The sequence below is a fragment of the Loxodonta africana genome, chromosome 1 (assembly GCF_030014295.1).
Source record: "Loxodonta africana isolate mLoxAfr1 chromosome 1, mLoxAfr1.hap2, whole genome shotgun sequence".
NCBI lineage: Eukaryota > Metazoa > Chordata > Mammalia > Proboscidea > Elephantidae > Loxodonta > Loxodonta africana.
Window position 1 is genome coordinate 17,847,136 of NC_087342.1, and position 23,510 is coordinate 17,870,645.

The window sequence follows — 23,510 nt, forward strand, 5'->3', positions numbered from 1 at the left end:
TGTCACTGAACCCTCTCTGACCAACCCCAGATGTGTCTCCTCAGCGTCCCCAACCCTTTAACCCAACATCTTAATTCCTTACCACTTAACCCTAAATCTTTGGCAAACCCAAAACCAAAACCCGCTGCCGTTGAGTTGATTCCGACTCATAGTCACCCTATAGGACAGAGCAAAACTGCCCCATAATTTCCAAAGAGAGCCTGGTGGATTTGAACTGTTGACCTTTTGGTTGGCCAAGCTGGTATATTAACCAAATGGCCAGAAGGGGTCACTGTTGAACCAGGAAGTCTGGGACAGAAAGCAAGAGGAAGCCATTCTCTCACCAAGTGGCTACTGGCCAGGATGCTATGTCCCCGGTTTAGGCCTGTTGTCTCAGGGTATTATTACTAGTGATACCTTTTCAGTCTCAAATACCCTGATTTGGATTATAAATTATATAGTCATAGCACTGATGGCTAAGTAACCAGACGTCCTCCTTTAGGCAGAACAGATCTGGGTTTCAATTAATTTTCTCTTTTGGTATATCTTCTCAAATACCTGAAACATTTTATCCCTAACAGTTTATCCCTTCAGTTTCCCTTTTTTCTTCCTTTCTCATAGTGAAGCATATTGCCACCACCCCCCACCCCATTTTAGCCTGGGTAGAGTCTTCTCCTAGATTACACAAACTTCCCTCTTTGAATCCCTTAACCTCCTTAGTGAAAACCTGAAAGGACTGTCCTCTCCTACCAGTTGTTGTTATTAGCTGCCGCTGAGTCGATTCTGACCCACGGCGATCCCACGTGTGGACAGTACAACTGCTCTATAGGGTTTTCAAGGCCGTGACCTTCCGGAAGCAGATCACCAGGGCTGTTTTCCGAGGCACTTCTGGGTACATTCAAACCACCAACTTTTCAGCCCGTAGTGGAGTGCTTAACCATTTGCACTGCCCAGAAACTCCTACCACTAACTAAAAATCCACCACCTATGAAATGCGTGGATTCTTTATTGGTTTAGTCCTTGTCCTGCATTGGCATGAAGACAGTCAGTTATTTAGTACTTAACATAAAACAGAACAGAGAGACTGAGATGCAGGGGAAAAATCAGGGATCAAAGTAGACCAGCAAACTTTAGCAACTTCTTTGCAACTCTATTCCACCTGAAACTCAATTGTCTTGCCAGTGGCCTTATTGTTTATAACTATTGTCTCTAAAGAGTAGACCACTCCAGGGTGAAAAGAGCACAGGGCTGGAAAGACTTAGGTTTTAGCTCCAATTGTATCGCTAATTATCTATTTTACTGTATGGGAACCTTCACTTCTCAGATTCTAGGGACCTTAATTTTCTCATGTATGTAATGAAGAGACTATAAAGTAGATAATCACAAAGGTTACATAACCTTGTAAAATTCTATTATTATAAAGTTAAATTTTTTTTTTTTAGATTTATTAATTAGTGCTTTTTGGTTATAAGCTTCAGAACTTGGGAACTGTACACGTTATTTTCAACTTCTATGTACCACAAATTTCAGCAGTTCAAATCCACCAGTTGTGCCTTAGAAACCCTATGGGGCAGTTCTACACTGTCCTACAGGGTCCTATACGTTGGAATTGACTCCATGGCAATAGGTTTGGTTTTTGGTTTATGTACCACAAAAGGTCTGAGGATAAATGAGCAACAAGCTGGGTAAGAGAACTAATATAATCATATACCTGAGTGAGGTAATGAATTGTAAATGTGTGTCATTAGAGAGTACGTGAAAGTTGTCTTCAACAGGCTCTACTATCACATGTCTGAATGTGACTCTTAAACTGTCTGTTGGTATTTTGAAACTTGATCTGCCACTATCACACCGTTACATTCAGCCTCTGTGTTTCCAGACCTGTCCTTGTCATCATTTTATCCTGCTCTACTAGCCTGCCTATTACTCAAGTAAGAAGAGCCAAACCCAAAAATCACATCATGACTAGAAGGGCTGTGATCAACACATGCTATTCTACACTCTTTTGTAAAAGGAATGCATTCTCTGGAATTAACCGCTGTTTCTGAGGACCCCAAACCATAATCCATATAGCCAAGAGGACTTGGGATTCCTAGCCCGACATGGTCCAGCATTCATTTCTATGTACACTTCACTAGTCCTCAGTTACAACAGAGCAAACACTAATACAATTAAAAGGTAGCCACAGATATTCCCTATACACTGAAAATGTGCCAATTTGCACCTGTAACTGCCTTTTATTCTCCAGTGCTTGTCTGAGTCAAAACCCAGCACTACATTTATGGAATAGAGAAAACACTTACCACAGTAGTCAGAGCTGAAACAGGATTGGAAAAAAAGAGGAAGATTGAAGAATTTATAGAGAAGTAAGGCAGCTGCCCGTAGGATTTTGTTATCATAGCCAATACTCATGGAAGTTTCTATTTATTTTTTTAGCCACTGCCATCAAGTTGATTCTGACTCAGCAATCCTATAGGACAGAGTAAAACTGCCCCATAAGGTTTTCAAGGCTGTAAACCTTTCTCCCGCCGAGCAGCTGGCAGGTTTGAACCGACCTTTTAGTTGGTAGCTGAGTGCTTTAACCACTGTGCCACCAGGGCTCCTTTCTATTTATAATGATCCCTAAAGCCAACTTCCCCAGATTGGGAGGGCATCTAGAATACATACTAATAATTTATGTGGTTAAAAAACTGCTACCTGATGATATAAACTAAGTATACAAATAAGAGTATGGGCTTTAAAAATAATAAAGCGAGTCTTAAAAAAAGACTCAGGAAATTACAGTATCAATAAAGATAAAATTTAGTGATAAGCAACTCCTACCTTGGGATTTATCTGTCTGTCCTCTGCCAATCAGGTGCATCAGAGCTAGGGCACTGACCGACAGAATCTGAGAAGATTGCGGAGACAATTTTCCAGGCTATTAAAAATGTCATAGACTGATGTATTTCTGGACCTTTATAAAAAATGGACAAGATTATAGCCCAGCTCAGCTTAATATCTTGTCTCTGATCTACTGTATCTCATAGCTATAGCAAAACCCCAAGAAGCAAGTATGTAATAATAAAAAGAAAAGAAAAATGTATGGAGTAGAGTTATCCTCCGAATAGCAAGGGAGATGGGAGGAGCACCCTCCCCAACTTGCCTTGGCAGGTAAAATGAGGAAATATGGACAGGAGGTATACATTTGGTAAAGAAATACAATCATATGCTAAAGGTAATAGTAAAACAACAGGCATTTACTTACAAGGAGTCCCTCTGGTGGCTTCTTCCATAGTTACCCTGACATAGGGCTTACTAAAGTCAACTTCGATTTCATCAGAAAAAGGAGCTGGCTCCCGTAAACCCTTAAGGAGAGGAAGGAAAAGGAAAACAAAGTTAAATTTAATGGCATACACTAAAATACTCAAAATATGGCACCTTTAAAGAATAATCAGTTATTCAACACGCTGGGATTAAAATTACCATAAAACTTCGTAACATGAAGAAAAGAAGAAAAATATGTATTTTAAAATTGTAAATAAAAGTTGCAACCTTTTTTAAAATGGGTAAATCATGGCATGAGACATAAAGACCTTGCTGGTGATTTCAGGGTGATCTGGCTGGGAGCCTAAGCATAGTCCCACTTACTCGTTCCAGGGTGACGGCTCCTCTGCGTCACGTGAAGAAACCGCCACCGTTCATAAGGGCGTTTCTATGCTGCTTCAACTAGGGAACTGGGAAGGCAAATGGCTCCTGTGTGCTTTATTAAGTACAACTCACACTGTGACATGTTTTACATCGTAAATATGTTCTAATGCTCGTAACCCTACCATGAGGCAAGTAGTACTGTAGTATCCTCGATTTAAAGATGAGGAAAATGAGGCTCAAAAAGTTACGTGAATTGTACACAATTACGAAGAAACAAGGCTGTAGTGAGAATGGAGGTATGCTATCCCCTCTACACGTGGCCTCGCTTAGGAGTTTTTGTTACATGTGCCCAGAAGCATTTTGTTCCATTTGATGCTATTTGAATGAGACTGTTTTCTTAATTTTGTTTGGGCTATTCATTGCTAGTATACAGAAATACAATTGATTTGTATGTGTGTAATTGCAATTGATTTTTGTGTAGCGATCTTATGTCTTGTGACTTTACTAAACTTCATTAGTCCTAGTAGTTTATTTTTTGTAGATGCCTTAGGATTTTCTACATGAGATCATATTGTCTATGAATAAAGACATTTTTATTTCTTCCTTTCCAATCTGGATGCTTTTGGTTTCCCTTCCCTGCCCCACCCCTCCTTGTTGCACTGGCTAGAATCTTTAACACAATAGAAGTGGCAAGGGCAGACATCTTTCCATTATTTCTCATCTTAGGGCAGAAGCATTCAACTTTTCACCACTAAATGTGATGCTGGCCATAGGTTTTTCATAGATGTCATTTAACAGGCTGAGGAATCTCCCTTGCCTTTCTAAGAATTTTTCCATTTCATCTAAATTATCAAATTTGTTGGCATGAAGTTTTTAATGGATTGAATTATGTACCCCCAAAAGAGATGTTGAAGTCCTAATCCCTGCACCTGTGAATGTGACCTTGTTTGGAAATAGGTTCTTTGAAGGTGTCACCAGTTAACAAGGTTAACCAGGTCATATGGGAATAGGGTGGATCCCAATCCCTTCTGAGCGGTGTCTTATAAAAGATGTGAAGACAGCACGCACAGGGGGACGATGCCATGTGCAGACACCTCTACAAGCCAAGCAAATTTCAGACACACTTGGGATACCAGAAACCGGAATAGACAAGGAAGGCTCTTCCCCTAGAGCGAGCAGAGGGAGCATGGCCCTGCCAATGCCCTGAACTTGGACTCCTAATGCACAGAAATTTCTGTTCTTGAAAGCCACCACTGTGTGTTATTTTGTTATAGCAGCCCTAGGGAACTAAAACAGACTTGTTCACAATATTCCCTTATAATCCTTTTAATTTCTGAAGGGTCTATAGCGATGTTCACTTAGAATTTTAAATTCTACAACAGGTCACATCATGATAGGGCTAACAAAGATAAAACTGCGTTCTCATTTTGTTTTGTTTTTCAGTTAAGGTTAGATTTTTTTTAGTTAGGCCTTAAAATTAAAACATACCTGTTTTTTAAAAATCATATAAATTTAGTTTAAGATATACTAAAGCCATAAGATAAGCAAAAACAAACTCATTTTTAGGATATATAGAAAATTCTTTAGAACACTTTTTAAAAAGAAATAACAATAGGCCATGAACCCAAATGTGCAATTTTGTTACTAGAGATTTCCCTACAGATTAAACTGTTTATACACTAGAAGTACTCAACGAGATGTTTGACAGTAATTTTGTGTTCCTAAAAATTACATGCTTATTCACAAAATAATATTCTATGATTCCACCTATATAAAGGTTAAAAACAGGCAAAACTCTGATGATAGAAGTCAGAGGACAAAGAAGAAATTCAGGGAAGAAAATACTGACTACAAGAGGGTGTGAGGGAGCCTTCTGGGTACTGCGGGCTACATGGATATACACATATGTAAACATTTATGGAGTTCCAAACTTAATGTTTGTGCATTTTACTATACGTAAGATGTACCTCAAGAAACAAATGGGATTTGACCAAAAAAATGAAGTACTGATACATGGTACACTATGGACGAACTTTGAAAACAGTATGCTTAGTAAAAGAAGCCAGAAACAAAACACCACATATTTTATGATTCCATTTGTATGAAAATGCCCAGAATAAGCAAATCTGTACACATAGAAAGTAGATTAGTAGTTGCCTTGGGCTGGGAGTGCTGGGAGGAAATGAGGAGTGGCTGCTAACGGGCACAGAGTTTTGTTCTGGAGTGATGAAAATACTGTGGTACCTTTAAAACGACTTGTTGATGTTGTTAGTTGCTGTCAAGTTGATTCCAACTTTAGTGACCCTATAAGCTGGAATCAACTCAAGTGACCCTTATGTGTGCAGAACAGAACTGCTACATAGGGTATTCAAGGCTATAACCCTGTGGAAGCAGATAGCCGAGCCTGTCTTCCAAGATGCCTCTGAGTGAGTTTGAATTGCTAACCTTTTGGCTAGTAGTCAAGCGCTTAACCATTTGCATCACTCAGTCACCTTAACAGGGATAGAGAAGTTGAAAAAAAAAGTTGATTCCTAGATAACAAATTTGAGTTTGAGATAATGTCAGATCATTGAAGAAATGTGGGGAAAAAAAGGTGGTAACATTATACTCATAAAGGTAAGTGCTGAAGATGACAAAATTTTTTAAAGAGATAATTCCAACGTTATGGGATTAGTTTTCTTGGTTTGAAGACCTAGGGTCATAGTCCTGTGGGACAATTCATTCAGTCAATTGGCATAATATAGTTGGTAAAGTTTATGTTCTACATCCTAGTTTGGTGAGTAGTGTCTGAGGTCTTAAAAATTTACCAGCAGCTATCAAAGGTACAACTATCAGTCTCTGTTCATCTGGAGCAAAAGAGAAAGAAGAAAATCTGAGACTCAGAGAAGGAACTGGACTATAAGACAATTGTCTCCATGAACCATGGAGATCAGAAGACCTAGATGGTGGCCAGCTACCGCGGCTGAACATTCTGATCTGGGTCACAGTAGATGGATTCTGATAGAAAGGGAGAAAAATGTGAAACAGAATTTCAAATTCTCAAAGAATCCAGACTTACTGGAACCATTGAGACTACAGGAATCTCCAGACCTTTGCCCTGAGATACTCTTTAAACCTTGAACCGAAACTACCCCCCGAAGTCACCTTTTAACTAAATAGCAGGTTAGCTCAAAAAGTAAAGAATGTCACCCTTGAGTACTGTACTCTTCTAAAAAATTATCTATATGAGACCAAATGGCCAACAATTACTCTAAAGCACAGATGAGAAGGTTGGGGGGCAGTGAGACTAAGTTAATGGGAATGGAACATTTAGAACGGAAATAATGAGAATGTTGACACAATGTGAAGAATGTAACCAGTGTCACTGAACGTTATGTGTTGAAATTGTTGAATAGGAACCTGTTTTGCTGTGTATACTTACATCCAAAATACAATAAAATATTTTTAAAAAGCAAAAATAAAGGATTGACAAAAAAATTCTGAGAAGAGCTCATATTGGAGGGTTGGCCGAACACTTAAAGAGAACTCTGATAAGGGTGTGTCACAGAGATCAAGGAATAACTTCAAAGATTATCATAATTGTTAAATGTTCCAAGAAAATGAGAACGGAGAAAAGTCCTTGAATGTGGAAATTCAGCAGTGCTTTTAAGGAAATTGGAAGTCAAGGAAATAGATGAGCAATAATCCCTCATTAGAGATGTTTGGCAATAAAGTGAATGAGAAAAACAGAAAGGTAGCTAGAAGGGATAGAAGGATCAGTGTTTTTTTTTTTTTTTTTTTAATGGAGAGATCAGTGGTGGTTTTTTTTTTTTTAATGGAGAGATCTGTACATGTCCAAGACAGGAAAAAGAGCCAAAGAGATTGAAAACACCAGGGGAGGAAAAACAGATAATTGAGGAGCAAAAGGCTAGTGGAATGGTAGGGAACGGCCTCAAGGAGAGTAAGGGGGAAGTGTTAGCCCTTGAAATGAGAGGATCACATTTTTCCGAAAGCAGAAGAAAGGAAGGATTATGAAAAGGAGGATGTTGGGTGAAAAGGAGTGAAAGTATAGAAATATATCTGCCGCCCTCAGCTTTTTCAATATAGTAAAGAAGGAAGTATATTCTATTGTGTATGTTTTCAACAACAACAAAAATAAAAGAGATTATTAAAAAAGAAGTGAAGTTACCTGTGAAGAATGGGGAGGTTGAAATGAGAATGAAAGCTCATTCCAAGAAAGCAGAAAATATTTGGAATAGCTGTCGTGGGAAATGTATTAGAGCATCTGCAAATGGTCAATGGAACTACTAAGCACTATATTCAGCCAAGATCAAACTAGAAACTTTAATCTTTAAATGGCCAACAGGCCTAGGAAGAGAAACAAAGAATTAACAGAAACTGCAAGAGAGCTAGGATTAGGCCCTGGTGAACGGAAAGGAGGCAGAAGAGGGGAGTAAAGAATTAAGAAGACAACAGATCTCAGATGTTCTAAGGGCAGTTAAAAGTGGCTAACTATGGCATAGAAACAGAGGTCAGGCAACTTTTCTGTAAAAGGCTGCTGTTGTTGTTAGTTGCCTTCCAGTTGAGTCTGACTCATGGGTGACCCCATGTGTGCAGAGTAGAACTACTCTAAAGGATTCTCAAGGCTGTGACCTTTCGGAAGCAGATCACCAGACCTATTTTCTGAGGAGCCTCTGGATGGGGCTTGAACTGCCAACCTTTTGGCTGATAGTCCAGAGCTTAACTGTTTGGGCCACCCAGGGCTAGATAGGAGATATTTTAGGCTTTACAGGCCATATGGTCTCTGTTATAACGACTCAACTCTGCCACTGTAGGGTGAAAGTAGACATGGACAATAGGTAAATAAACAAGTATGGCTACGTTCCAATAAAACTTTATTTACAAAAGTAGGTGACAGTCAAGAAAGGAGAGACTGAAAGGGCTGACTCAATAGGGGGAGAGCAAGTGGGAGGAGGGAGTGAGATGTATGTAAACTAATATGTGACAGACTGATTGGATTTGTAAACGTTTACTTGAAGCTTAATAAAAGTTATAAAAAAAAAAAAAAAAGTAGGTGACAGCCCAGATTTCCTCCATGGGCTGGCAGTAGTTTACCAACCCTTGGTATATAAGCAGAATAGAATAGAGTGTAACCACAAGATAAAAACCAGACGAAAGGTGGGACTAGAACAATAGTTCGTGGAGGCAGAGAAATAAGAATTGCTAACAATAGAGAATTGTTAAGAGGGTATAGTCAGGGAAAGAGCATTTCAACTTTAAGGTGAAGGGTGTAGCTTTGCTGATGTGAAATTAATAAATTAATGTTGGACATTAGCCTATTTTAATAATTAATAAAATATCCTTATATTTCCTCTTTATGGGTGAGTCTATAATTATCACCAAGAGTTGATTTTTATTTCTTATTACAAACTATATACTATTTGCAGAAGTTTTAAAAAACACAATTAAGGAGAAAAAACAAAAATCATTTGTAATCACATTAATGCAAAATAATTACATTTTAAACATATGGACTATACCTTTCTAGACTTTTTCCTCTCAGACTTACTTCCTAAGGGAATAAAGGTCTTTTTCCTAAAAGGGATTACACTGCTTTGTAACCTTCTTTTTCACAGTATATAGTGTGAGCATCAAGATATATACAGTATATATCCATCCACACCATTATTTTGTTGTTGTTCTTAGGTGCTACCAAGTCGGTTCCAATTCATAGCGACCCTGTGTACAATAGAACAAAAATACTGCTTGGTCCTGCACCATTCTCACAACTGTTGTTATGTTTGGGCCCATCATTGCAGCCACTGTGTCAATCCAGCTCCTTGAGGGTCTTCCTCTTTTTTACTGACCTTACCAAGCATGATGCCCTTCTCCAGGGACAGGTCTCTCCTGATAATGTCCAAAGTATGTGAGATGAAGTCTCACCATCCTCGCCAAGGAGTACTCTGGCTGTACTTCTTCCAAGATAGACTTGTTCGTTTCTCTGGCGCTCCATAGTATATTCAGCATTCTTCGCCAACACCATAATTCAAAGGCATCAATTCTTTGCTCTTTCTTTTTCATTGTCCAGCTTTCGCATGCATATGACACGACTGAAAATACCACTGTCATGGGTTGAATTGTGTCCTTCCCAAAGTGTCTGTCAACTTGGCTGGGTCATGATTTCCAGTACTGTGTGACTGTCCACCATTTTGTCATCTGATGAGATTTTCCTATGTGCTGTAAATCCTGTCTCTTCGATGTTAATGAGATGGGATTGGCGGCAGTTATGCAGACTCAATCTACAAAATTAATCTACAATTTAAGCCAATCTCTTTTGAGATATAAAAGAGAGAAGTGAACAGTGTCTGGGGGACCTCATACCACCAAGGAAGCAGAGCCAGTGGCATGCATCCTTTGGACCTGGGATCCCTGTGCTGAAAAGCTCCTTAACCAGGGAAGACTGATAACAAGGACCTTCCCCCAGAGCCAACACAGAGAGAAAGCCTTCGCCTGGAACTGGCACCCTGGATTCAGAGTTCTAGCCTCCTAGACTGTAGGAGAATAAATTTTTCTTTGTTAAAGCCATCTACTTGTGGTATTTCTGTTACAGCAGCACTAGGTAACTTAGTCCTCAAAGTGACATCTTTGCTTTTGAACACCTGAAGGTCTTTGGCAGTAGATTTGCCCATGCACTACATCATTTGATTTCCTGACTGCTGCTTCCATGGCTGTTGATTGTGGATCCAAGTAAAACGAAATCCTTGACAACTTCAATATTTTCTCCACTTATCATGACGTTGCTTTTTAGTCCAGTCGGGAGGATTTTTTTTTTTTTAATGTTGAAGTATAATCCATTCGAAGGCTGTAGTCTTTGGTCTTCATCAGTACGTGCTTCAAGTCCTCTTCACTTTCAGCAAGCAAGGTTGTGTTATCTGCATAACGCAGGTTGTTAATGAGCCTTCCTCCAGTCCTGATGCTTGTTCTTTTTCACATAGTCCAGCTTCTCAGATTATTAGCTCAGCATACAGATTGAATAAGTATGGTGAAAGGACACAATGCTGATGCACAGCTTTCCTGATTTTAAACCACGTAGTATCCCCTTGTTCTGTTCCAATGACTACCTCTTGTTCTATGTTCACGTTCTGCATGAGCACAATTAAGTGTTCTGAAATTCCCATTCTTCAATATTATTCATAATTTGTTATAATCCATACAGTCAAATGCCTTTGCACAGTCGACAGAACACAGGTAAACACCTTTCTGGCATTCTCTACTTTCAGCCAGGATCCATCTGATGTCAACAATGATGTCCCTCATTTCATGTCCTCTTCTGAATCTAGGCGAATTTCGGCAGTTCCTTGTCGATGTGCTACTGCCATTTTAAATGGTTTTATGTTTGCATACACCAAAATTGGAAACCCTGGTGGCATAGTGGTTAAGTGCTACGGCTGCTAACCAAGAGGTCAGCAGTTTGAATCCAGCAGGTGCTCCTTGGAAACTCTAATCAGGCAGTTCCCTGTCCTACAGGGTTGCTATGAGTCGAAATCGACTCAGTGGAAGTGGGTTTGGTTTTGGTTTTATACCAAAACTAATTTAACTCGTTCTCTATTATTGGGCAATTAAGTTGTTTCCAGCTTTCTAAATAAAATACTGTGTCTACAAATACCCCAACTCTATGCACTTGTCCTATTGTTCTCCTATGATAAAAACCCAGAAGTGGAACTGTTGAGTCTACAGGCATTGTACGTATTTATAACTCTTAGTAAATGCTGCTCCCCAGGAAGGTTACAGTATACAAAGTTTCTTTTTTTAATTTTTAAATACTTCAAGCATAGAGAAAAGTATAATGACAAGCAAGTACTTAACAGTCGATTTGCCACAGCTTAACACTGTTAATATATAGGGTTTTTGGAAAGGATATAATTCACACAACAAAATTAATCATTTTGAAGTGTACAATTCCATGGTTTTTAGTATATTTACAAGGTTGTTCAACCATGAGCACTATCTAATTTCAGAACATTTTCATCACCCCAAAAAGAAACCCCATACCCATTAAGACGTCATTCCCCATTCTGCCCTCTTCCCACCTGCCCCAGTGGGTTTTAACTTCTTCTGTGGTGTCCAGTATTGCAGCCACTAGACACACGTGGCTATTTAAATTTTAAGTAATAAATGGAAACAACCCAATGTCCATCAGTGAATGGAGAGATAAACAAAATGTGGTATATCCAGACAATGGAATATTATTCAGCCATAAAAAAGGAATGAAGCACTGATACAAGCTACAACACGGATGAACCTTGAAAATATGCTGAGTAAAAGAACCCAGACACAAAAGGCCACATATTATACGATTCCACTTATATGAAATGTCCAGAATATAGGTAAATCTACAGAGACAGAATGCAAGTTAGTGATTGCCAAAGTGTGGAGGGGAGGGGAGAATGGGGAATGACTGTTTAATGGTACAGGGTTTCTTTTGGGGGTAATGAAAATGTTCTGAAATTAGGTAGTGGTGAGGGTTGTACTGTACTGTGAATATACTATAAATCACTGAATTGTACATCCTAAAATGATTAAAATGGTGAATGTCATGTTATGTGAATTTTATCGCAATTAAAAAACACACACACAAAGCATTCTATCCTTCGTAACTCTGTTTCTTCAATCTTCCTCCCACACTGTTCATGTTCCAAGGCAGAGGGCCGATGCAGCTGTCGTTTCTGGCAAGGGCTCATGCTGAATCAATTCCTCCTAAGTGTACAGAAAGAAACCTAAGGTTCTGCAGCTACGACAGATCAGTGAAATATTTCCTTAGGGTTGCCTCTAGTTAGAATGGTAGTATTTTTTAAAACAACCTTCAAGTCTATTCTCAGAAACCGAAGTTCCTACCTATGTTCTCCTAAAATGCACTTTCTTCCTTTAACTACAAGGAAATCCTACGGTATTGCTTTCAAGACTCTTGAACACCTGACAGTGAAGTATAGTGAAAGGGTTTAGGATTTGAAAAACTTACATCTGAATCCCAGCTCTATCACTTAGTAACTGTGGAATTACAGCAAGCTTCTCAAGCTTTTATTTTCATCTTCTGGAAGATGCAAGATAATAATACCTACTCCACAAGGTTACCGTGGGGATTAAGTAAAATGGCATATGCAAAGGAACTAGCACAGTGTTTCACACATAGTAAGTACTCAACAAGTTTAGTTCACCATCAACAACATCACCTCATTTCCTCTTCCATTCTATGGAACAAAGGGTTTATTATGCTAACAAAATTAACTAATTTTTACTAATCTAAGATGTTAGTTTCTAAATGCCATATAAAATTTATAAATCTATGTATCTAAAATTATAATTAACACTGACAATCATGATCCCCCAAATTATGAATTATCTTCTAAATGCAATGCTGTTTGCAAAACAAATTTTCCTGATTACTTTCATATACATTAACTCATTGATCCTCAAAATTCCAGTGAAATAACTCAAAATTCCAGTGAAATAGAAGAGATTTGGTGTCCTTACTAATTAAGAAATGGAGACAACTCAAATAAATGAGGCTAGAACTCAGTACTGGTTCCCCAGTATTCCTTCTACTCTCCAAGGATTCTTAAACATTTTTCAGGAAAAAGTTCCAGAAGGCCACAGAGAAACACTTCTCTTTCACCCAAACATTCTGTGCAAAAAGTAACGGCTGCTCCTGGGATCCAAAATTATTCCAATGTTGCCAGGGGAAAGGTCTACAGAGTCAAGAGGAATACCATGTGGTGTGAGAAGGAATAAGATACTGAGCAGAAAGATTCCACTCCCTGAGAATCTAGGAAGGAAGGAAGGAAGGGCGGGGCGGAGGAAGTGAGAGAAAGAAAGAAATGAAAACTAACAATTCTCCCTGACCTCCTCTTACTGCTATTTCAATGTATATAAATAATGAGTTCATTTATCGAACTACTATTTGGATGTCTCATTGGCCTTCTCCTAAACTGAACCTATATTAAACTCATTGTCTTACTCCTAAACCAATCTCCCTCCTGTATTTCTTATCTCAGTAAAACACATCTCATCTACACAATCTACCCAAGGCTGAAACCTAGGAGTCATCTTTAACACCTCTCACCCTCTACATCCTAGTGATCTCCGAGACCTAGTTTACCTCCTAAAACATTTTAAAACTATCTCATCCTCTCTGTATCTACTGTCATATTTTAGGCCCTCATCACCTCCAACCTGCATTAGTACAACAATCTCACAACTAGTCTCTCCACCTTCTGTCTCTCCCTGTTTCAATCCATGCTTTCCAAAGCTACCAAAAGGGCCTTTTTAAATTATAAATCTGACCACATCACCCATAGGATAAAGTCCAAACCCTTAGCACAGCATACAAGATCCTTCATGATCAGGTCCTTGCTTACTTCATCTACTGCAGATCCTTATCATGAACTTTAAGCTTCAGCAATTATTACCAGCAGTTTGCTAAACTTTAGTACTACTATTTTACACTTCTGAACTTGTACTTCTATCTCTTGTCCATTTCTTGAATTGCCATTTATCCTTCAAAGTTCAACTCAGAAATAATCTCCGTGGAGCTTTTCTAAAACCACTGCCCCACCACTCTCTCTCGTCAAAATAAATTACTTCCTCCTCAAGACAGCCACTGGACCTCTAACGTCCTTCTATTTGGCGTATTTTCATACTGTGCCTTAATTATTTACTGCTTGTCTGTTTCCCCTATTTGTCTGTGAGCTTTTTGTAAATTTTTTTGTTATCTTTTTGAATGTACTGTTAGAAACATCTCTATCAGTAAATTCTTTATACTTACAGACAAAAGAGTTCTGGCCATAAAGTTATTCCTTAATTTTTCCTTCTTAATTCTTTTCTCTCTCTTTGATCCTATTCATCCTGACCCACCACCCCAGCTACCTAATACTTGGTGATCCTTTCTATTTCTCTTCCACCTTTCAGGGAAAGCACTTTTATAAAGCTAATGAGCTCCAAGGCCTATACAGCTCTACATTATGCTCACATCTCTCAAAGGGACGATCTTGTTCATCTTTATATTCCCAGCACCTACTGCCTTGTTGGCATATTGCAATTATGTGATAAAATCTTGTCTGCTCAACCCAAATGCCCAATGACTGATGAATGTTGTTGTTAGGTGCCATCGAGTTGGTTCTGACTCATAGCGACCCTACACACAACAGAACGAAACACTGCCCGGTCCTAAGCCATCCTTACAATCGTTGTTATGGTTGAGCTCATTGTTGCAGCCACTGTGTCAATCCACTTCCTTGAGGGTCTTCCTCTTTTCCGCTGACCCTGGACTCTGCATGATGTCCTTCTGCAGGGACCGATCCCTCCTGACAACATGTCCAAAGTATGTAAGATGCAGTCTCGCCATCCTTGCCCCTAAGGAGCATTCTGGCCACACTTCTTCCAAGCAGTCCATGGTATATTCAACATTCTTCGCCAACACCACAATTCAAAGGCATCAGTTCTTCTTCGGTCTTCCTTATTCATTGTCCAGCTTTCACATGCATATGATGCAATCGAAAATACCATGGCTTCAATCAGGCACACCTTAGTCTTCAAGGTGACATCTTTGCTCTTCAACACTTTAAAGAGGTCCTTTGCAGCAGATTTACCCAATCCAATGCATCTTTTGATTTCTTGACTGCTGCTTCCATGGCTGTTGATTGTGAATCCAAGTAAAATGAAATCCTTGACAACTTCAGTCTTTTCTCCATTTATCATGATGTTGCTCATTGGTCCAGTTGTGAGGATTTTTGTGTTCTTTATGTTGAGGTGCAATCCGTACTGAAGGCTGTGGTCTTTGATCTTCATTAGTAAGTGCTTCAAGTCCTCTTCACTTTCAGCAAGCAAGGTTGTGTCATCTGCATAAGGCAGGTTGTTAATGAGTCTTCCTCCAATCCTGATGCCCTGTTCTTCTTCATATAGTCCAGCTTCTCATATTATTTGCTCAGCATACAGATTGAATAGGTATGGTGAAAGAATACAACCCTGACGCACACCTTTCCTGACTTTAAACCAATCAGTATCCCCTTGTTCTGTCCCAACAACTGCCTCTTGATCTATGTAGAGGTTCCTCATGAGCCCAATTAAGTGTTCTGGAATTCCCATCCTTCACAATGTTATCCATAATTTGTTATGATCCACACAGTCAAATGCCTTTGCATAGTCAATAAAACACAGGTAAGCATCCTTCTGGTATTCTCTGCTTTCAGCCAGGGTTCATCTGACATCAGCAATGATATCCCTGCTTCCATGTCCTCTTCTGAAACCAGCCTGAATTTCTGGCAGTTCCCTGTCGATATACTGCTGCAGCCACTTTTGAATGATCTTCAGCAGAATTTTGCTTGCGTGTGATATTAATGATATTGTTCTATAATTTCCACATTCGGTTGGATCACCTTTCTTGGGAATAGGCATAAATATGGATCTCTTCCAGGCAGTTGGCCAGGAAGCTGTCTTCCATATTTCTTGGCATAGATGAGTGAGCACCTCCAGCGCTGCATCTGTTTGTTGAAACATCTCAATTGATATTCCATCAATTCCTGGAGCGTTGTTTTTCGCCAGTGCCTTCAGAGCAGCTTGGACTTCTTCCTTCAATACCATCGGTTCCTGATCATATGCCACCTCTTGAAATGGTTGAATATCAACTAATTCTTTTTGGTAGAATGACTCTGTGTATTCCTTCCATTTTCTTTTGATGCTTTCTGCGTCGTTTAATATTTTCCCCGTAGACGGATGAATGGGTAAATAAAATGTGGTATATCCATACAATAGAATGTTATTTGGCAATAAAAAGTAATGAAGTACATGCTACAACATGGATAGATCTTGATATTATGCTAAGCGAAGAAACCAGACACAAAAGACCACATGTTGTATGACTGCATTTGCCTATGATATCCAGAATAGGCAAATCTGGAGAGATAGAAAGTGGGTTAGTGGTTTCCAGGGTCTGGGGAGGTGGAGGGGGAAATGGGGAGGAGTGACTGCTAATAAGCGTGGGGTTTCTTTGGGGGTGACAAAAATGTTTTAAAATTGATTGTGGTGAATGGTTGCACAGCTCTGTGAATACACTAAAAACTATTGAATTGTACACTTTAAAAGAGTGAAATATGATTGATTACATCTAAATAAAGCTGTTAGAAAAAATCTTGTTTGTTTTTGCTGCAGAGTTTACAGGGGCTCAGAGATAGCAAGTACAGGTCCCTCCTATTGGGTGAATGAGTCTTTGACCACTTGCCCAGGCTAAAGAGCCAGTCTGTACCAGGGAGGAATGTGAAAAGGGAAGCAATTCACTGATTTGTGAACATGAAGCAAAGACATTTAAAGCATTAAGATTCATCAGATTCTAAGGACCAAGAAAGTTAAGTCTTCTACACACAACAGAGCCCACTCCACTAAGGAGATTGGCCTCCTTTGCTCTACAACTAGCTATAGTGATTGGCAGAGAGTATTGCCTACTTAGCTATAACTTGTCCCTACTCCAGGTGAGATTGTTGAATTGGTGCCCACCACCATTTCTTTGATCTGAATTCTCTAAAAAACATTCATAAATTAACCATGTTCTGTTTTGTTGACTGGTAAGGCACTCTTCAAGTCTCTCTCTCAGCCAACTTCTGAGGTTACTTGCTGTGGTATGTGAAATAATGGACCCCCAAAAGACGTCCGTGTTCTAATCACCAGAGCCTGTGAATACGTTAGCTTACATGGCAAGAGGGTTATCCAGGTGGGCCTCATGTAATCACAGGGCTGGATTATCCAGGTGGGCCCCATGTAATCACAAGGCTCATATAAGTGGTGAAAGAGGGAGGCAAGAAAGTTAGAGTCAGAGATAGAGATGTGATAACAGAGGCAGAGGTCACAGTGATACAGCTATTGGCTGGAGGCCACCAGCCAAGGCATTTGGGCAGCTTCCAGACGCTGGAAAAGGCAAAAAACCAGATTCTCCCCTAGAGTCTTTAGAAGGCTCTGCTGACACCTTGATTTTAGACCCATTTGGGGCTTCTGACCTCCATAACTGGAAAATAATAAATTTGTGTTGTGTTAAGCCACTAAATTTGTGGTAATTTGTTACAGCACCAAAAGAAAACTAATAAAATTGTCCTCACCAATATCATCAATAGCAGGCCTGGAGGCAAATGCCGCCTATTTGTGGAGTCATGTTGCTTTTATTGCTTAAGACGGAGTATTGGTTTGGAACAACTATTAATTGTCTCTGAGCAAAAATGTTTTTCTCTTTGGGCTAGGAACCTCCAGAGCTAAAAAAAACTGAACCTGTTGTGACTGAGTCAATTCTGACTCTAGAGAACAAGAGTAGAACTGCCCAATAGGGTTTCTGGTTGGTGGATTCGAACTGCCAACCTTTTGGTTAGCAGCCATAGCTCACCATAGCTCTTAACCACTGCGCCTTCAGAATCAGCCCAGTGGAAACTGCAGTTTCGTCAATGGCTAAGGAATATAAGACTTAAATATTTGGACTTACACAAAAATACAAAAATAGTAGTAATAAAGACATTAATTGAAAGGAGGCTGGTGAATGAAAGCTAAATTGGCACAAGACAGCAATATCAATTACATGCCACATTTACACAGCGTAGTTGGAAGTGATAAGCCCTAAGAAGAATAAGAGGAAAGAGAAACAAGATCCAAAGTTGAAGACTCCTAACCGGTCTCCCCAGAATGATTAAAGAGCGACTAACAGACACAACGATGAGCTCAAACACAGCAATGATTGTGAGGATGGTGCAGGACCGGGCAGTGTTTCATTCTGTTGTACGCAGGGTCACTATGAGTTGGAACTGACTTGAGGGCACCTAACAACAATAATGGATACAACACAAAATCTGGTCATTTCACTGGGGGGAAAAAGATGACCAAAGAAAGGGAAAACAGGGAGGCTTGAACTTAAAACAGTGGTTATAAAGAAATTAATTGACAATAATATTCATTTTAATTAACCTTTAAAATGATTATTTTTACAGTCTTATTAAAATTCTAAGAGAAAAAGACTAATAATAGTGGGGCTTGCAAACATTTTTGTACTTATTTTCCAGATGGTTTTATCTTAATAAGCTATACATTTTTATAGACAGGCATAGGTCCCCCCACCCCAGTGCCATCGAGTCGATTCCGACTTATAGTGACCCTATAGGACAGAGTAGAACTGCCCCATACACATAGGTAGAAAAATATTAAACACAAATACAGATGCACTTTTGGTGTGGATTTTTGTTTGTTTTGGGTGGTATTATGGGTTGAATTGTGTTCCCTCCAAAATATATGCTGAAATCCTAACTTGTAAATATGACCCTGTTTGGAAATAGGAGTTTTCTTTTGTTATGTTAATGAGGTCATGCCAGAGTAGGGTGGGTCCTCTAAAACACTTCTGAGTTATAAAAAGAGCAGAAGAGACAGAGATACACACAGGGGGAAGAAATATGCCAAGTAAATACCAAGGAATGTCAAAGGACACCAGGGGAGACCAGGGAACTCTCAGGGCTACCAACAAGGAAGGACCCTCCCCTAGAGCTGATACTCTAATTGGGATTTCTAGCCTCTAAAACTGAGAAAATAAATTCCTGTTCTTCAAAGCCACCCACTTGTGTTATATTCTGTTCCACAGCGTTAGGTAACTAAGATAGATGGCTTTGTGTTTGTTTTAGTGTTGTTAAACAATAGAACTTCATGAATGTCTTTCTTCAGCAAAATAACTTCATTGGTGTTTACATGGCCATAATGGCTATTATCATTCCTGTGTTTAATATCTTTGAATATTAAAAATTGTCTATTCTGTAAACAGAATTTTGCTATTCTATAAATTCCTATGACCTGTATCTTTACTCTTAACACTGAAGCAAATCTGGAATGCTAAGAAATAATACAGGAGAGTGTGATATAATTTGAAGCTGCTACTTTTACCAACAAATACCTATTTTACTCTCATCAGCCTCAGAGCCTTGCTGAGACCTCCCTACAAGCTGTCTTTATTTTGAGAAACAATGATCACATTAATTTATGATTCATTTATTACATTCTTTGCCATTTTTATTCCAGGATGTCGTACTTGCTCACTGGTTACTTTTGAACAATTACTGCCATAAGCCAAAAAAGGAAATAGAACACAACAAGCCAACCAAGGGAATGCTTGTCAGACACGGGTATAAAAAATAAGAAAGAGCAAATAAAAATTCTGGCAGAATGTAGCCAATCTCTAAAGAAAACTACGACTTTCTAGGTTGGCAGTGACAGATGCTATGGCACATCTCCATAAGCAATTTTTTGGTGGCCGCTGCTTACTCCTAGATCTAACTGCTTCTCTCTCTTTCGCAATGCAAAGCAGGTGTATTGTTTTTGTTTGTTTTTAATAAATTTTCACTTTTGAATAATTTTAGATTTACAGAAAGGTTTCAAAGATAGTACAGAGTTCCCCTATGCCCTCCACCCAGCATCGCCTAACGTTAACCACTTGCATAATCACGTACATTTGTGAAAACTGAGAAAATGATATTGGTACGGCTATTAACTAAAGCCCGGACTCCATTTAGATTTCACCAGCGTCTTAGTTTCCTAGTGCTGCTGTAACACAAATACCACAAGTAGGTGGTTTTAAAGAACAGAAATTTATTTTCTCACAGTTCTGGAGGGTGAAAGTCCAGATCAGGGTCTTCGGTGTGTGATTCTTTGTTGGTAGCCCTGGATGTTTCTTGCTTCCTTGGTGACCCTCACATGGTATTTGTCTTCCTCAGTACATGGTTGCATCTAGGCTGCTCTTTATATAACTCAGAAGTGATTAGGTTTAGAATTTAGTCCTCATGTCTCCTAGTTTCCTCCAATCTGTGACAGCTTCTTAGTCTTTGTTTTACATGATCTGTATAGTTTTAAAAAGTACTGGTCAGGTATTTTTAGAATATCCCTCAATTTGGGCTGGTCTGATGCTTTCCCACAATCAGAATGGGCTGTATTGTCTTTTAAAAAATTCTAGGCATTACCAGTAACACATGGCATAAAATAGTATCCTTAAAACAGAAGATTTATTTTTGCGATGAGTCATTAGGAAAAAAAACTCTGTGAGGAATAAAACACAGCCAATCATTTAAAATATCTATGAATTACTTACGGAAAAAGATCAAAATGAGAGTCTGGCAGAATCTCACTAACGGTTAATATAAAGAAAAAACAGAGAAAAACAATTCTGTCACTGGGATTCTGAAACCTGGATTTCGTAATAATACTGTATATCAATATAACTTCAATTGTGTAAGTGTTCTTTGACACGTTTTTCAGAGAAGGGTACAAAGCTGCGACGAGATGGCAGTTTGGAATTGAATCTTTCATCTAAGACTTGGCAGTAGTTACAAAGTACAAAGATAATGTCCCAGCGATAAAGAAGCATAAGGCTGGCAGTAATGGAAAAAGGTACTTGCCTAAGATATACCCAGCAATAGCGTGAAGGAAAGCCATGGTGAGAAAAGGTGGTAAGACACAGAAGACTAAACACCATGGGATGATACCAAGATCAGATCATTTCCTGGTGCCCCAATTTCTCTATTTCATCAGTTTGAATTTATTTGCTCTCTAGCCTGATACACATACAACCTCCAAACTTTCCTAACATTCTTTTTCCAACTCAACGTAAAGCTCCTACAACTTAGCTGCAAGTCATAACCTGGTAAGAAAGCACAAGATTTCCAACAACTGTGAAAACACACTTACAATTCATTCTTTCCATTATTTAAGAAGACTTGTAACACTGACATCATCAACATTATATCAGTTTCTACCCTCTCTCCGTGAGGTTAAGTGTCCAACAGAGAAATCTCTTCTTTACTTACAAATCCAAGACGTGGCACTTTTGAAGGAAATCCATCTTCCTCTGTTGCGCCATTGGGCCCGGTTGCCTCTTTCCTCCTCTTCCTTGCATTCACTTTGGCTGAACTCTGTGCATCCATCTTCTTTCAACTGATCATAGAAAATGGAAAAAAAAAAAAGTTCTTTCTCACTGGGGTGGAAAAAAGTTGTCACTGGTATTTCAGAGATGTTAACATTGATACTCTCAGCAAAACATCAACTCCACAGCACACCATTTGTTAAGATGAGCAAATTGCGTCTGGCAAAAACACAGGCTCTAGGAGAAGCTTCACAAAACACAGGCTCTAGGAGAAACACTGAAACGCCTCTCTGTGGAACAATGGCTACAACTAACCACCTGACCTGGGAAATTATTCCCCTAAACAATCTAGCCTGTATACTAACTACTAATTTCATATCCTGACTGCATGTAAAACACTGGAATAACTTGGCAGAGAAATTAAGCTATACAGATTTTACCACTGTCCCTACACATAATTCCTGGGAAGCCTGGAGGTATGACAGGTACAAGGAAATGTAAAAGATATGACTGTGGTAGAAAGGTAGAAAGAGGACCTTTTTAAAAGGACTGGTAAATACAATTTGCACTTAAACATTCTACCCTAACATTTTTATGAAATAATTTATTTTTTTGCGGTTGTTGTTGAAAATACACATGAGACATACACCAATTCTACAATTTTTACATCTACAATTCAGTGACATTCATTATATTCGATTTGTACAACCATTCTCATCTTCTTTTTCCAAATTGTTGCTCCCCATCAACATAAACTCACTGTTCCTAAGCTTTCTACCTAACCTTTCAAGTTGCTATTATCAAATTGATCCCATATAGATAGTTCTCTAAAAGGGTACAACATTCAAGGCAGACATTCTTTAGTAATTAGGCTAAACTATCGTTTGGTTTAAAGAAGACTTCAGGGGATATTTTTGGTTTAAGTTTTAAAGGTTATCTCAAGACAATAGTTTCAGGGGTTCATCTAGCCTCAAAGGTTCCAGAAAGAGAATTTGAAATTCTCTTCCACATTTTAGCCCTTTTGATCAGGATTCTTCTATAGAATCCTTGATCAAAACATTCAGTATTCTTAGTAGTAATGCTCAAAAGAAGCCTAAATAAGTTTGCAATACTATGTGTTGCAAATAATCTCTCAAATTTAGAAACTTTAAGATTTAAGACAGTACATGCATGCTCTGATTTGTGGCACACACATAATAAAAATCTATTTTCACATATGGGATAATTACCTATAGAAAGATTATCTCACATTGAGAAAAAATAGCTCATCCTGAGAAGAAATCAAATATTCATTAACTAGTAGATATCTATAATCTTAATATATCTTTCCCTTGTTTCTCTCTATTCCATCTCTTACATGTTGTTTCATTCCTTTAATACAAAAGAAATGCAATATATGGTCCCTGCATCCCCAGTTCAATTTTCCCCGTGGCTTTCTCATTTTCTTCTCACCTTCCTCTGGGTACCTGGCTCCCTCTACTCCTTCATGGCCTCTACATTACTCCCTATGCTTTACTCTATCTTCATCCCTTCCAATCCTGGGTATTCTCTAATCTACCATCACCAAAGTGCTTATCCTAATAGCTACACTGGGCTGGTCATTATAAAGATGGAGCAATAGCAAATACCTCAGATACCTGTAGCACATTACTGAGGTAGCCGAGCATGGGCAAAGCACATATTTAAGGAGGCACCAAAGTAAAATCTCAAGTAATAAGGCAAAAAGTGACTGGCTTATTAGAGAAATGCAAATCAAAACCACAATGAGATACCATCTCACCCTGGCGTTATTGGCACGCATCAAAAAACCAGAAAATAACAAATGTTGGAGAGGCTTCAGGGAGATCGGAACTTTTATGCACTGCTGGTGGGAATGCAAAATGACACAACCATTTTGGAAAACGATATGGCACTTCCTTAGAAAGTTAGAAATAGAAATACCATACGATCCAGCAATCCCACTCCCAGGAATATATCCTAGAGAAATAAGAGTCATCATACA

The 23,510-nt window shown here is 38.9% G+C and overlaps 1 protein-coding gene across 1 annotated transcript in view; it reads right to left on the reverse strand.

The window, feature by feature from the left end:
• Nucleotides 1-23,510, reverse strand: part of PCYT1A (phosphate cytidylyltransferase 1A, choline) — a 59,221-nt gene that overhangs the window by 15,739 nt on the left and 19,972 nt on the right. The window contains exons 2-3 of the mRNA XM_003412947.4: nucleotides 21,453-21,579; nucleotides 3,227-3,326 (exon numbers count right to left, since the gene is read on the reverse strand). Coding sequence (XP_003412995.1) covers nucleotides 3,227-3,326; nucleotides 21,453-21,569 — 217 coding nt within the window. The 5' untranslated portion in view covers nucleotides 21,570-21,579. The remainder of the gene's footprint in view (nucleotides 1-3,226; nucleotides 3,327-21,452; nucleotides 21,580-23,510) is intronic.